We start from the raw sequence: 15,310 nt of genomic DNA on the forward strand, positions 1-15,310 counted from the left end.
AACAGTGTCCTTTGCATTTTCCTCAAGATCCCGTAAGTAATAACACAATCGTTTAATTATTTATGCTCTATCGTCATAGTGTTCATATTAACGCGTATTAACGCGATTAGCCTCGTTACAACGACCGAAAGAGGAGAAACGTTCGTGGTTGGTAGCAGCGAGGGTGGGTGCAGTCGAGGAACGATCGAGTCAAAGAGGAGAGAAGAAATGAAAAGAGGAAAAAGAAGAGGAGAGGATGGAAGAGGAGAGGAGAGGCGAGGAAAGTCCAAGGGCACGTATAGCTTACGTACTTGGGCTCCATTATGAGGTGAAGGCATGTCGAAATTATCATACATATTGGTTAGCCTGATGCCGACACGATGATACGCTCGAAGGTTCCGAAACGCCCGATTATTTAAACAAACGCGTACGATAGGATCAACGGTAGAGAGTCACACCCACCTCCGTCGCGATGCGGCCCATCCGAAGCGGAATTTTTTCTGGAGATCGAAGGAGAGACGAGAGATTTCGAGAGTGGCATCGGCTCGAAAATTTACTTTTCAAATCTTAACCTAATCTTCTCGAGGGACGGAGCAGCAACCGATCTCCTCGTCAGGCCGCTGTTCGAATTAACCTAACTTTTTCGAAACGAGTAGCACGAGAATCCCGTAGGGACGACGATCCCGTAGGAGGGACGACGCCGGCGACGAGTAAATCGTTGAAACTCACCCTTGACGCGCCCTTCGTGTGACGCACGAAACCGAAAATTAAATGTCTCGTAGTACGACGACGATGATATTACCGCGACGCAGAAGCACGCTTTGCTCTCATACATGAATAATAGACGCGAATCGAGAAGGATAGAAAGCATTCTCCCTCGAAAAGCTTTCCTTTCGTCGCCGCCTCCTTTCCGCATCTTTAACCACGTCGACATTGGTGGCTCGCCCTTTCGAATATCGTAATCGAGCCCCTCAATAATTAATTCATTAGGACGAATCATCATCGTCTTCTCGCGATAACAGCGTTTCCGCTCGGCGGGGGTACGTACGTTGAAAATTATGATTCTCCCTGTCCAATCGTCTAATCGTTTTTAGCTGCGTGCTCTCGTATCTTGCAATTCCCACGGAAATTGCGAGGAAAATTAAAGCAAAAAAAAAATAAAAAAGGGGGCGGAATAAAAAGTATGAAGAAGGAAAGGCATTGTGGATCGCGGAAATTCTGGATATCGTTGGGAGACGCGACGAAATTAGACGGATGATTGGAATTAAAGGGAGGAGGGAACGGGGGGAAAGGGAGGATACATTCCGTTTGGCGCTACATTACCGGCTTGTTATGCAGACGGCGTCGTATCGCTCGTCGTAGCGGTCGTGGCGGTCGAACCGACCAAAGACTCCTCAGTTGTACTCGCTTACGAAATGATACACGAAATACGAGATGGTCTAGCGGAATAAACGCGATCGCTTACCGCTTACAAGATCGACTCGTAATCGAATTATCGCGCCATTTGTTATTCCTCGTTGATCCTTGCTCCGAACAAAACCATCGTGAATGACTAACAAAAGTCATTGTCTTCGATCTCTATCGAGAACTATCTCGATATATCGTATACATTCGTATTAAAACTAATACTAGCAGCGAGACTAAATCTTTTTTTTTTTTTTTTTCAAACGTAAGATATCGCCCCGATCGATTATGACAGTGATCTAACAAATTCCATATTATTTGTTCAGTTTGTCACGAGTTTTGAGTCAAATCATCACTTTCATAATTATCGTTACAATGGTCAAATCCGGCAACACGAGTATCACTAATCGCTTCTCCATTCGCACACGATCACGATCCCATTCCTAGTATCTTCTCTGTGTCGTCGTTCGGAGCGAGTTCTCGATTTTCGCCGGGTCATCGAGTCTCATTTAGAGAGCGAAAGAGGGGCGATCCCAGTTAAAGAGCAAAACCAAGATCGACTGGCCGAGCCTCAAACTCGACGCCCACTCAATACCGCGATCCGATCTAGGTACGAGCCGAACCACGAACCGATCTCTCTCTCTCTCTCTCTCTCTCTCTCTCATGCTAGTCGAGGAGCCTTCCTATCCCCAGCATCCCTATCGTAACCCGATCGCTGTCTTTCGAATAACGCTTTACACGCGAGCCAAATCGTTTCTTGTAGGTACATCGATATCCTCGTAAGAAGAACTCGATCATTGATATTTTCTTTTCTTTTTTTTTTCTTTCTCCTCCCTTCTCCTCCCATCGGTTCATCATAAGAAAGAAAAAAGAAACGAGATAATTTTCTAAGAGAGGGAATTTCTTTGACGACGGGAGATAGTTCGATTCGTAGGAGGAACCATTTACGATACACAACACCATTCCCTTTCCTATTTTTTCCTATTTTTTCCTATTTCAAAGGAAAGAAAGTTGGAAACTATATGAGGACTTAGAAATAGGAGAAAACGTGCGATGCTGACTCGAAGGCGAACGTTCGCATCTCCACCCACCACGCGGTCCCCGTTTACAGCTGCAGGCGAATCGACCAGGCTCTCTTTCTCTCTTTTCCAACTCGTATTCTTTCTTCCTTCCTTCCATCCTTTTCCTCTCCTGGACCGCGCGCTCATCGGTTGTATCCACGGGGTGGGTCGATTTTTCGGTCGTAGAAACGATAAAAAAAACAGTCCAGTCAGCAGGGCGTGTACCATCGATGCCACGGCAAGGGTTTCCTTCATTTACTCTACGATCATTTCCGTTGCTTTCCTCCTTTCTTTCACCGTTTCGATAATCGTATCGTTTCCTTCGAGAACGAATCCAAATAATCGACAACACTCCTCGTACTTTGCTACTAGTATCGTCGTCGATGTAAATCTGTCCAACGTATTCGTATTTATCGCTCTCTTATCCTCTTATTCTCAAAGTTTACCGGACCTTTCGTAAGGATCTAGAGATCTTTATTGCGAATCGTGCCCTGGTTCAAAGGGTTAATCCGATCAACGCTTACGACGCAACTTTCGAATGGATCTTAGTCCATTCAAAATTCTACGAGCAAAGTGTGTCGGTCATGTGCTGCTACCACGAAGGGGAGGTTCCGTTGCGAGTCCTTTCCTCCTTCACCCTGATATCGTAATTCTTTCATCGATCTCAAAAATTCGTCGTGGATGGTGACTTTGAAATGTTCCGGACTAGCTATTTCTTAAGCGAAATATTAAATAACGCATCTATCTTACTTCGAGGCGAAATATAAAATGGTCGATTACCGATTAATCGAGGAAGAAAAAGAGAGCTTTCCTTTGATGAAAAGTTCTTCGAATTTGAGTCGATTTCACGGAGAGAGGGGGGGGGGGACGGAGGAAAGGGGATGAAAAGGTGAACGAGGGAAGAGGGACTGCGCCGAAGAGGTTGCTTGCTGGTTCGTTGCCGGTAGCCGAGATATCAGTATCAACGCGGTGTAATCAGCGAACCACGCCCATTGGCACGATGCTCGCTCCGTTCCGCCCACTACGGCAATTACACCCTCGAGTCACCCACTGGAGGGGAACATTAAACTCTCCTCGCACACTTCCCCCCCAGTCGTCCTCTTCTCCTCATCTCGATCTTTCCTTCTTCCTACTTTTGAAATATCCCTTTTCTCCCTTTCCTCTCATCCTTCTTTTTCTTTCCACGTTCGTTGCCAAAGACGAATCTTCGGATGAATCAAGTCCGATATGCACTTCCGGATGAATCCTCCGATTCTTCGCAACGGATCAGATTTATTTCGTAATAAGAATCCGTGTATAATTTCTTTTAATTGATCCGATTTAGGTGGAACCCCGATGAAGGGGGGAGAGTATTCCTGAAGCCCTATTTCCCACAGTCCTTGTGTCCCGCAGTCAAGGACCGAGGATGATTTTCCCATTTTCAGCCGAAAAGGGCCGTGAAATCGACCAGGAGAAATCGTAGCTCGAGAGAGCGCAACGAATCATCTTATAACACGCGTCCTATAAACTTCGCGTCGTTAGATGCAACACGCGTACTTACCTCCTATCGTACGTACTTCGAAAAATCGTTTCCGTGGATATTCCTTCCCTCGATCGACGCTGAAATATCGACAAACGTCTTTCACGGCCACGCGTTGAAGTCACTCTTTTACTTTCGCGTGCGATCGTTCGATCATCAAATTCGTGAACCACGATTATCCACCTTTTCGCCCCTCCCGTATCCCTTTTTTCTTTATTTCTTTCGCACGGACGATGATAAATCCGGCTCTTCCGTTTCGAGCACCCTTCTTCGAGTTTTGCGCGCATAATTGTTCAGGAAACGTTAGCGGTAGTATAAATGGATTCAAAGGGAAATGGCCTCCCGGAAGTCTCATCTTTGAAGAGATGACAAATCGATTCGTACGATTAGTCGAACTAACCAGTTTATCAATAATTTCATTTATTCGTTCTACAACGTAACAAATAAGGACATTAAATTATTGAAAGATCCATTAGCAAGGAATTAACGAATATAAAGTTATGATAAGCGACGATGTAGAAAAGTCGAGGCAAGAAAGGTGAATCCTTATATTTTGTTGTTTATTATTTCGAAGGTTCACGAAGAATCTTTCCATCCCTTTAGTGTTCTCTCATCGACCGCGCGATACGACAGAACGGCGGTGGTACGTCGTCTACGTCGTACGTTACGCTCGAGGGGAGCCGCTTCTCTCTGTCCTCCGGTAGGCGTGGCGGAATCGGGAGATGATTTATCCCTTGCGAAGCGGTAACTGCCGAGATCGTCGACTAAACGACCGCGGTCCTTCGTGTATTAACCGTAATGCACTCTGCCTCGCCATTGTGTACACTCTATACCGCTATACCTACTATACATTTTGCTAGGAACAACTTTGGACTTCTTTCTTGGACTGGCTCTCTCTCTCTCTCTCTCTCTCTCTCTCATCCTTATGTTCCATTTTTCTCTTTTGTCTCTCTCTTTCTCTCTCCCGTAAAACCATTTTCTCTCCTTTGTAACAACCTACCCTAAATGAACCATGAATCGTTCCAACTGTTTTCTTACGTAAGTCAAAAACTTTAGTCCTTTATAGCTAACTTTCCCAGACAGAAAGAAATCTGATTGTCTTATTCTGAAAAAGTTATATCCGAAATTAGCCAGGCATTAAGTAGAAATAGTAGGCTTAGATAAAAAAAAACGGGCCCACCCTGTACCCCTGTGATACGTACACCTATGTCTATAAACGTGAGAGAGAAAAAAAATGGTTTTTGTGTCACTTTAGCTCCGAGACGGCATATGGGGTCACGCCCACGAGGTGCTGCTGTTCGACCGACGAATTTTCCCGTTGCGTCCCTCTTTCAAAAGCGGCCTTAGCACGCGCCGTAGCCTGCGAAAATGTGGCACGCCTGCGGTGTATCTCGGTAATTTCCAGCTACGAGGTGATCCCGTGGGAGCCTGCGTTTAACCTTCGACTTTGGAAATTCGACAAAAGGCAAACGCTAGCAGGCAAACACAGACTCGATTTGTCAAAACATCCTTTCGTGGAGATTGCGCTTTTCGTTCGATTATTTCCACGGAATAATAGTGAGTCACTCCTAACTCGTTTATTTTTAGGGGATGGTAAGAAAGTTATTTCGATCTCTCGAGGAATTAAAACGGTATTTAAAGATCATTGGAAAATGAATATAGGACGAATCGCCGATTAACGAGAGAAACGATAAAATCGATAAACAGCAAGGCTTCATTCTCTCAACGATTCTTTCATTAATTTTTCTTTCGAGTCTCTTGATAAGCAAAAAAGTCGGGAAAAATAAGATGAATGCATAGATGTATATATCGTATGATATTCGCACATTTTTATTGCCCTCTTTGATACACACACAAAGTATGCGCTATATCTATGTATATATATATATATATATATATATATATATATATATATATATATATATATATATATATATGTATATATATATATACACACACATATACAGAAACGTTGTCGCAACGTTCTGCGAGACACCGGTATAATACAGCTGCGATAATCACACGGCAAATCGATACAATATCACCGTAACAGAGTAGAGCGCGATAGGGTAAAACCGTGCCTAACGTAAATTATCTATAATATGCATGACCGATGTATATACAATACGATCCTAGAGATACGCGCGTTCCTATTTACAGCTTTCGATTCTTATGTCTATTTACCGTCGCGGCTACCGTCGCGTTCACTCTTTTTACTCCTTCGTTCTTACGCTTTGCACGTGTGTCTTTTTCTTATCCAGTTAGTAGCGCCGGGTGCAATGACTCTTTTCTTTAAAGACCCCCAGAGAGAAGGGGTTTTTCGTTGAGAAAAAGGTGCGAGGAATATTAAGAAAAAAGAAGAGAAAAAAATCAAAGAAAGAAAAAAAAAGAAAGAAAAAAGAAAGGAGGAAAGAAAGAAAAAAAGAAAAGACTCGATTTCAGACTCACGGTAGCAGGTAGATGGTAATTATTGCGCCGAAGGGAATGTATATGTAACAACGTTATCCTGATAAAAAGTAAAAGAAGATGTGAGCGATAGCGATCGCGATTCGAGCGTTCACTACCTTCCAGCCGAATTGAGTCCATCCCGATGAGCTGGCACGCTGAAGGCCCTTAATCCGACGCCTACGCCGATTCCAACGCCTACGGCCAAAGGTGAACTTTGCAATTGACTGGGTAAGTTCATCGAGGAGCTCACCAAACCCATAGCGTCGGAAACGAGAATCGAGGAGGACGAAGTCGCACAAACTTCGTTCACAGTCGCCCCCCCTGCTCCTGCCGTAGACGTTGCAGTCGTCGTCGTCGTCGTCGTCGTAGTCGTTCTTATGCGCGCTGGTCTTGCACATTTCTCCAAATGATGATGATGCGATCTCACGGCCAATCGACTCACGTGAACCGGTATTGGTACGACGATTCTCGTACCGTTTCCGGTATGTTGTCCGGTACTTCCACCGTGACGGCCACCGGCTGCGCCCGAGTTTGACATCGACGAAGCGTTCGAGCCGATTCCTCCGCTGCCATTGAGCCCAGCTTTGACTCTCTTCCACTTTGCTCGACGATTTTGAAACCAGATCTTGACCTGGACCTCGGAAAGCTTAAGGGCATGCGCTATGTGCGATCTCTCCGTTAAACTGAGATACTTTTTAGCGTGGAACTCCCGTTCAAGCTCGAGAAGTTGTTCCGACGTGAAGGCAGTTCGTCTACGGCGAGCTTTGTTTCCGGACGACGAATTAGACGAGGAATTTCCACGGGCACTTTCGTGACCTTGTCCATTGGGAGAACCGTTGCTTCTGGTACCGTTGACGGAGCCGTCGGTAGTATCGAGTCCCTCGCCAGTACCGCTCGTTCCTCCGCCTTCGTCTTCGCTCTCGGCAGAGGCTCGTCCATTTTCCGATCCTGAAAGAAAGAACAAGGGGAAGAGGGAAAAAAAAGATATAACGTCACACTGTATAAATTCATATCTTAGGATTTTCCACCGTCCACGCGTATGTATTAATCTCGTTATAATAGCTACGTTTACCGGCGGCGCTCGACTGTTCTTCGTCGTAATTTGATCAACCGTCGCGTAGAACACATTATGCAAATTCTCGAAAGGTCGTCTGCTATTAAGTAATTACGTCATTATGTTATAGCCAACTTGCACTAGCGAGTGATTATAGTTAGAGGTCCGATCGACCACATACCAAGGTTTCCTTTTTTCTTCTTTCTTTCTTTCTTTCTTTCTTTCTATTTCGTTTCTCCTGTCGTGTCCGCGAGTCTCCCTTCTTTCAAGCGGATCTTATTATTGTGTAATAGGTGTTTAGCCTCGGAGCGGGCTTCCGATCAAAATGCAAAAAGAACTCGCACGATTTCTTTTTTCATTTCCTTGTTTTCGAAGGTGTAGCACGTTTGACCGCGACCGACCGGTCGAAGCGATCGAGCAAGAGAGTTTGATGCACCCGAGTCGGCCTTCATTTATTCAAAGACTTTCGATTGAATCGGGGCAAAACGCTTCCGCGAGAACTCTCGCTCGGTTGTGTTCTTCGTTCGTACGAGCTAGTAGCTCGTGTATCGGCCTGGACGGCAAGTTTTCTCGGCACATCTGTTCTCGGGCGCGCTGTCCCCTGACAGTCTTTACACTTGAAGAGAAAATCGAATCGATCGATTCCCCTCTTCTAGACGAGGATATTGCGTCTTCATTCCTTTCGTCTTTCGAGCAACTTTGTCGAGCTGGCTGGTTGCATCTTTCGATTCTTATGGTTATGCGCGCGAGCGTAGTAATAGTGAGCAATAAAATGTTTAACGGAATAGCCTTTGGAGAACGGTAAGCTCGAGTGCGAGTCGTTGAAAAATTAAAAGGACTTGATACTTCTACGAACACCGCGTGCTTTTAAAGCGATGAGAAATGAGAGAAAAGGCACGACTTATGTACTACTCTCTCTCTCTCTCTCTCTCTCTCTCTCTCTCTCTCTCTCTCTCTCTCTCTCTCTATCTCTAGCTTATTCTTATCGCGAAGATTACTTAAATGCGCGAGTATTTCCAGGAAACGGTTAAAGCTATTTGGGTGAAAAGCACGCTTGGAATCTGGATACGTCGGACTGCAAAGCAAATTCTCTCTCTATCTATCTTTCTCTTCCATTGAAGCATACTAGCGCATACGTCGCGACGAACACGTTCTCAACAGGGTGCCGTCTACTAAGTGAAACGCTGGCGATACGCCAAATCGCGTTTCGATCCCACTTCGTCGATCGTTTTTCATTGAAACTTTGCGCTGTTCTCTCTCTCTCTCTCTCTCTCAAAGTTCCAGACTACTCTCTTCTCCATTAAAGATCGAATCGAGCTACTACTGCCGTTCGATTCGTTTTTTTTGTCAGAGTTAAATGAACTTTGTGTAGTTCTTAACGATAATAATAATCGTCGGAAGGAGTCAATCGATAAACAAAGTTACACAGCCGTGTCTCGATGAACTCATTAAAAAGTGTCGATGTAATAATTTCATATATCGTTTTAGATCAGTTGAATTTAGTGGTGCTCGGAAGTTGCCGAGCGGAAACGATTAAATTGGATCATGAATTATTTTGCTATTCTAAATCACGAGGATAATTAAATTCTTGAGAGTGACCTATCTTGACGAGGATAACGTGAGAATATTATTGGACATTTTTAACGAGTATACTTTTACGAGAGCGTGGTGTCTATCGATCGAATCAATTCGCGATCCTGGTCATCGGGAGGGTAGCGCACGTTTTTTTTTGCCTCAAACATAGTCGAATCTCGCCGACGGATCCTCCCATATCGTGTCGTTCGAGATGCAGGGTCCACGGTGGGCAATGAATAAGGAAAAGTCGTTGCGTCGTTTGGAAACTGCGGTAAAAGCGAAAAAGTTAGGGTCTTGCTCGTGAACGTCAGTACGATAGGAGGAGGAGGAAGAGGAGGAGGAAGGAATTTGGCCCGACCACCGGCCACGAATCGAATAGAGAGAGTGTTCGTCGTTACGATTCGAGAATTATCTTCGAAGAATGGAGATGGATCTCTTTCCAAAGGCGAGCCAGAGAATAATAATAATAATATCGAATGATTTGATCGCGTTAAATGACTCGATCGAGCGATAAGTCGATATAGATACATGTGAAGCTATACTATTGATCTCTCTCTCTCCCTCTCTCTCTGTGATCGTCTTCTTTTATTTTATTAGTTACATCTTCGGCTTAATAGGTACATAAAGACTTTGCGGCACAAAGTACCACCGTGACCTCGTTCGAGAATAATTTCGTCGCGATCGACGCAGAGATGCCCGATATAGCGCGACGCGCGGTCGATCGGCAAAACGTCAGAGAGAGAGAGAGAGAGAGAGAGAGAGAGAGAGAGAGAGAGAGAGACACCGGAAACAATTATCGGGATCGTCGAAGGAAGTCGCGTGCGCAAGACGACGCAGAGGGTATTTCTGGATGCGACATGAAATTTCAATCGGGTTTATTAACGGTCGGCCAGGCAGTTTGTCGCCTGACGTTGCTGCTCCTTCGTTGTATAAGAGACAAGGAGCAGAAGGGAAGAAGGGGATGTAGTTTGGATCGATATATAAACCGAGACGCGGCGCACAAACGTTTTCCTTTGTATTGGTGATTTCATTAAGTCTTCTCATTCCACAAATTAGCGAGAATAATTGCTTCACAATAATCGAGATTCCTCGTCCTTCGTATTTCGTCGAAAATCATCATCGCTTTTTGTTGTGTTGCATCGTCCCGTAGGACTCTCGTTGAATGGTTCGCGAATAATAGCCACAGATCAACAATAAAAATCTCGTAATAAACTTTTACATTGCTAGTAAATAATAGGTAAGTAAGTACCTACTTCTCAATAAGATTCAACGTTTTCAAATCGCTTCTTTTTTGTTTCTTTTTCTTTCTTTCTTTCTTTTTTTTTTTTTTTTTTTTTTTTTTATGTCCAAGAGAGTTTCATGTTTCATTATTCATCGATAATCCCTTCTTTAATTCATACATTGTTTGCGTTTGAAAGCCGCATCGAATGAATAACTCTCTCTCGACGCTCCGTCGAGCACTCCGTGTTCATAATATTGATCGACGACGATCCCGTATCCCGTTCTTTATCAAATTGTTTTCTAATCGAATTGTCGCTAATTGTAAGCGAGATGCGGGACATTGCATAATCGACATATTTCAACATTTTTTCCTTTCTTTCTTTTCGCACCTACCTCTAATTATTTTCATTTCGCGGGAAAAAGAGATTTCATTGGCACCTGTGTGTGCTCTTTAGCGCGTTGCCCACCTACCTCCTAGTCTCTTGGTTAATTATTCGAGCGTGTTACAAATATCAAATACATTCCCCGAATTTTCCAAGCTCGCATACGTGATTACCGATCGATTACCACCATGCATAATTGCATTCGTCGTCTTCCACGTCAGCGTCGTTGTAAATCTCTAATGAGCTATTCCAAAAAAATCGTCCGTCTTGCATACCAAAAAAACCTCCTTTCCCTCTCGTTCAATTGAAACAAAAGTAGGATGTAAATCGTTAGATTAGATAGGAACGAGCGAGGAGAATTGGTCATAAAAAATTTAAAGGGTATCATCGTGCACACAGGTTTGCGATAATCTCATTTTTGGATAAAAGTTTTGACAAGGAGACAGTGGTCGCGTCATTATCGTCGTCGCGAACGCAAGGACTTCGGCACTGTGTGTCATAAATGACCGATGACAGATTCCCCGAAGCCATTTCGTCGTGCATACAAAATTGATTCGGTCGGCGGTACATCAATAAAAAGTGACCGGCCACGAATAAAAGCGCGCGGCTACCGTCGATCGTCCATTCGGCCCGCTACCTTCGGAAATACGTGATCGGTGATCCTTCGCGGTCTTTTGTGAGTTTCGACTTTCGAACCTTCCTCCTATACTATTTCTCCCCAATCTCTCTACCATCTATGTCTAGGAATTTTCATTATTCTTATTTTCCGAGAATTAGTCGCGCTCGCCATTCAGGATATATCTCGATGCGACACGTCGAAAACGTTCCTGTTTGATTATTGACACTTACGATATTTTTTCGAGAACGATAGCTGTTACAACGTCCAATTAGCTATCGTAAAATTGAGTTTTTTATCCGAATCGATAAATTCTATCGATGAATTTCACCCATGAGGACGTACGTAAGATTTGGGTCACGGTTCTATTCGAGTCAGCGAATGATTTTTTTATCAAGATAAAGAGAGACCCGTCTTACTCCAACTTGATACCCTTTATTCAAGAGTTTTAATGCCGATCATTAAATTTCGTCCTCGTTGATTATGACGAATTAATTATGTGCAATTCAAGAATTATTCTAAAGTATTTTTATTCGTGGATATTAAAAATTTTTTACCGACTCGTACGAATTTGAAATTGCATAAAATTAATATTAGGTTTTATTCGGAGGTTCCTTTTTTTTTTTTTTTATTGTATTTACGTAATGGTAAGGAATATAAGAAGGAAAAGAAGGGAGCGGGAAAAAAAAGTCGCGATGGGACGAGATGATGACGGTCGAAAAAGAAGGAGGGAGAGGGGGACGCATGCTCCTCCCTCATGTACGAGGATTTCGCGAAACGCGAGAAATCGCATCGGATTAACGAGCGTTTACGAATTCCATCAACGTTCTCCCACGATGCGCGGTACCCTACGATCGAATCGACCGGCAAAGGAACGAGATACACGGTAGCGTGCATAAATTATTTTATCGAGAAGGCTCTCCTACCTTATAGCTTGCGTGCGAGTATACGTACGCTCTCACAAACGACGTGTGTAATGGTGGGACTCCTTTACTACACCTACAGTGGACGGTGGATCCTGGTCGAATTTCAAGCGCCTTTCCACGAAATCGAAGACGTATAGCAATTTCCATTTTTAATACTTTCTTCGAATCGTTTCTTTCGTCGAATCGACACAAGCTTACTTGTAAGAGTCTTTGTTTTTAAAGCCTCTTGAAAAAACTCACCTAGTCTCGATTTGGAGAGATCGTGAACAGGAGAAGGCGGTGAGTCGATGCTACCTTCGTCGTCGCTGTCCGTGAAACTGGTAGATCCACGCTGATTTATAGACCGATGGAAGGTGTTGTTGTTGGGATAAGCCGCACCCTGAAGATGATTCGTACCGGCTCCCAAATGGTGAGCTAATCGATTCTGGTGCAAATCCTGATGAGAAGGATAACTGACCGAGGAATGTGGCGGTAACATTGGGACGCCGGAAGCACTGCCGGCGCCGCCGCCGCCGCCACCGCCGCCGCCATACATTCGCATAGGTAGCCAAGCCCCGTACAAACTCAACGGTACACCAAAACCTAAAATCAACGATTCCTTCGCTTTGCAATCCTTATTTAATGCTTTTAAAATGTTTGAAACTCGAGACCAACCTGATGGCAAAGCAGTAGCAGCCGCAGCCGTCGCAAGATAATGTCGTTGATAAAGATATTCTCTCTCCCTTTCACTACCTTCTTCATTTCCATTGGTCTTTTCGTTCTTCGACATACCGATGTCACCGGTACAATTCCCTCTTGCACCCGTGCAACTTCCTATGAGACTCTCGATGGTAAATGGCTTTGGCGTTGGACGTCGAGCGATCTTAGATTCGGCGATCGACGTTTCCAATTCGTCGCTCGCTGAACCAACGTCCAACTCCGTTTCTTCGATATTCGAATCCACGTCCATGTTCGATCAAAAAATCTCTTTAACCTTTTTCACCGAAAAAAATGCATCGTCCGACCTATCGAACGAACGTCATTTTAATTATCTTCCAACAGGATTCTCGATTTCTCTTCAAGAATCACAAATATCGTTCGTCCATTAAATCCATGGATCCATCGAACGTACTTTGCACGATCTATCTCTGCCTTCCTTCTCCTATTTCTCACGGATCTCAACACAGAACTTTGAAGCTCTTGTCCTCATCCTGACACATGTTAATTCATCGCATCTCTCGATCACATGGATGGATATATTTACACAGAGGGAGAGAGAGAGAGAGAGAGAGAGAGAGAGAGAGAGAGAGAGACGGCGACGACGTCACAGTCCACGCGAAAATAGGCAGAGAGAAGAAGCAACGAGAGGAGAAGTAACGTGCATCGACCTTATCGGGCACGAGTCGACGGGTGACTGGCGAAGCTCGTCGGGCGCATTTTAATTCCTGTCTCCCCGACGTCGCGCTCCTCGTGTTTGTCCCGGCTTCTCAACGTCCCTGCTTCTCGGGCAAACTCGCGACTGGCAGTGGTCGTGGCATTTCGAGGCCTTCCTCGCGCAACCATTGGCCAACGCTACAGCCAACGACGTCGTAGGGACGCCGCCTATTCGTGCCTATCCGCCATCTTGCTGCTCTCTCGCACTTTTCTCGAGATATCTCGTCTTCGTCTGAACCTTCTCCGTGAACTCGATCCTCCAAGGGTCGTCTCCTTCGCGAACCCAACGATATCAACGATATCGTTCATACTTCCTTTTCACGATTTGTCCGTTCATTTTATCCTCTTTTCACCGATTTTCATCCCCTCATTTTCCTTCGTTAAGAATTCCTCGGTGATCGAGCTAATGGGAAACACGTTGGTCTTTCGCGAGTGAGAGCTATAAAAATACGCGGGAGAAGAACGTGTTTGGTGGGCTACAGCGTCGTGGCTCGTTAACGATGATGTCCTCTCATCATACGTACGAAACATCATCCCGTAACTCCATTCGCATTTGCGTTGGCGTTACGTCCATCAGCTTTCTTCTCGTAATTATACGATAAATCTAGATACTTCTTTTTCGATTACGAAACTTGATTAATGCGATTTGAAAGAAGTGGAAGATTATAATCCAGTCTCCAGCTTGTTAGCTCGTTTTCGAGCCAAACTAATCGCTAACATCGAGCTAATGGCGACGTTATTTCGATGCTCGTTAACGTGACGTGACTCTAATTGGGCTTAACCGAATCTAAAGTTAAACGAAGGCGTCGTACCAAAAGGCAGGGGGAGGGGGGAGAGAGAGACATCAGGCTGAGAATTTTCGAGCTGAAGAGTCGCCGCAACGTCTCCTACCGTGTGTGTCTCCTGGCCGAAAAAATAAAACGCACGAGTAAATAGAAAGACGCTCCGCTAAAAATATCTAGGCGAATAATAATTTTTCGAGGTGGAACCTTTCGGTAACATTGGACATTTTAAGCGCAGGAAAAGCATTCGACTTCCGCGTACGGCGGATACGGTTTTACGATGCGTTACCAGAGATAAAGAGGAGAGAGGTTTTACGGTGCATGCAAACGTCTTCGACAAAAGAAGCGAACTTATGCAGCTTAACTGACGAAGAAACGGAAACGAGAATTCATCGAGAGCACGCGAGCGTTTTCATAGATGGTCAAACTGCCAGTTAACGCATTGTAAAGCACAAATTCCTAAATATCCGAGTTGAGATTCGCGGAAAACTCGACCGAAACGGATTCGTTGCGTCTGCTCGCCTAACCATGACGTCCCTCTCTCGCGAGAATCGAGAGATTTCTACTCGAGATCTTTGCTATTTTTAGATAGCTTCCTTTTGCTTTCTTTTCATTCGTCTACTTCGTACGAGAGGACCTATGATTTACGTCGTGGCACAGCGACATCGAATGTTTTATTCCACCGTATATTGCATCCATAATATCAAACTATATCTGTATAATCGAACTCGCAACGATTTATATTTTGGCATTGAACCAATCCTCCTTTCGCCATGATTTTTCTCCTTTAAATCTTTGTCAATTTTGAATAATTAATCAACTTTATAAATTGTCATTATGAGAGAAAGATGATTCGTTTCAACGAACGCGACTCGTTCTTCAATTATGTAAAGACTCGTGTCCTTAAATCGTGGTGCTAACTATAATAG

At 44.4% G+C, this 15,310-nt stretch overlaps 1 protein-coding gene across 1 annotated transcript; it reads right to left on the reverse strand.

Annotated features, from left to right (window-relative positions):
* Positions 1 to 6,399: 6,399 nt before the first annotated feature.
* On the reverse strand, positions 6,400 to 14,175 carry LOC124431490 (homeobox protein unplugged). The gene is made up of 3 exons (XM_046979470.1): positions 12,841 to 14,175; positions 12,427 to 12,768; positions 6,400 to 7,359 (listed from the first exon to the last, which is right to left on the reverse strand). The coding sequence occupies exons 1-3, from the start codon at positions 13,133 to 13,135 to the stop codon at positions 6,524 to 6,526; spliced, it is 1,473 nt and encodes a 490-aa protein (XP_046835426.1). The 5' UTR covers positions 13,136 to 14,175; the 3' UTR covers positions 6,400 to 6,523.
* Between the last annotated feature and the right edge of the window lie 1,135 nt (positions 14,176 to 15,310).

Source organism: Vespa crabro, chromosome 21, assembly GCF_910589235.1.
Source record: "Vespa crabro chromosome 21, iyVesCrab1.2, whole genome shotgun sequence".
NCBI classification, from domain to species: domain Eukaryota; kingdom Metazoa; phylum Arthropoda; class Insecta; order Hymenoptera; family Vespidae; genus Vespa; species Vespa crabro.

What these genes read in the sequence shown, in the direction of transcription:
- LOC124431490 (XM_046979470.1), bottom strand. Translation starts at nt 13,135, where the DNA reads ATGGACGTGGATTCGAATATCGAAGAAACGGAGTTGGACGTTGGTTCA. An exon ending in TGCTACTGCTTTGCCATCAG is followed by an intron (nt 12,769 to 12,840) that starts GTTGGTCTCGAG and finishes CGTTGATTTTAG; the next exon opens with GTTTTGGTGTACCGTTGAGT. An exon ending in TCTCTCCAAATCGAGACTAG is followed by an intron (nt 7,360 to 12,426) that starts GTGAGTTTTTTC and finishes TCTTTCTTTCAG; the next exon opens with GATCGGAAAATGGACGAGCC.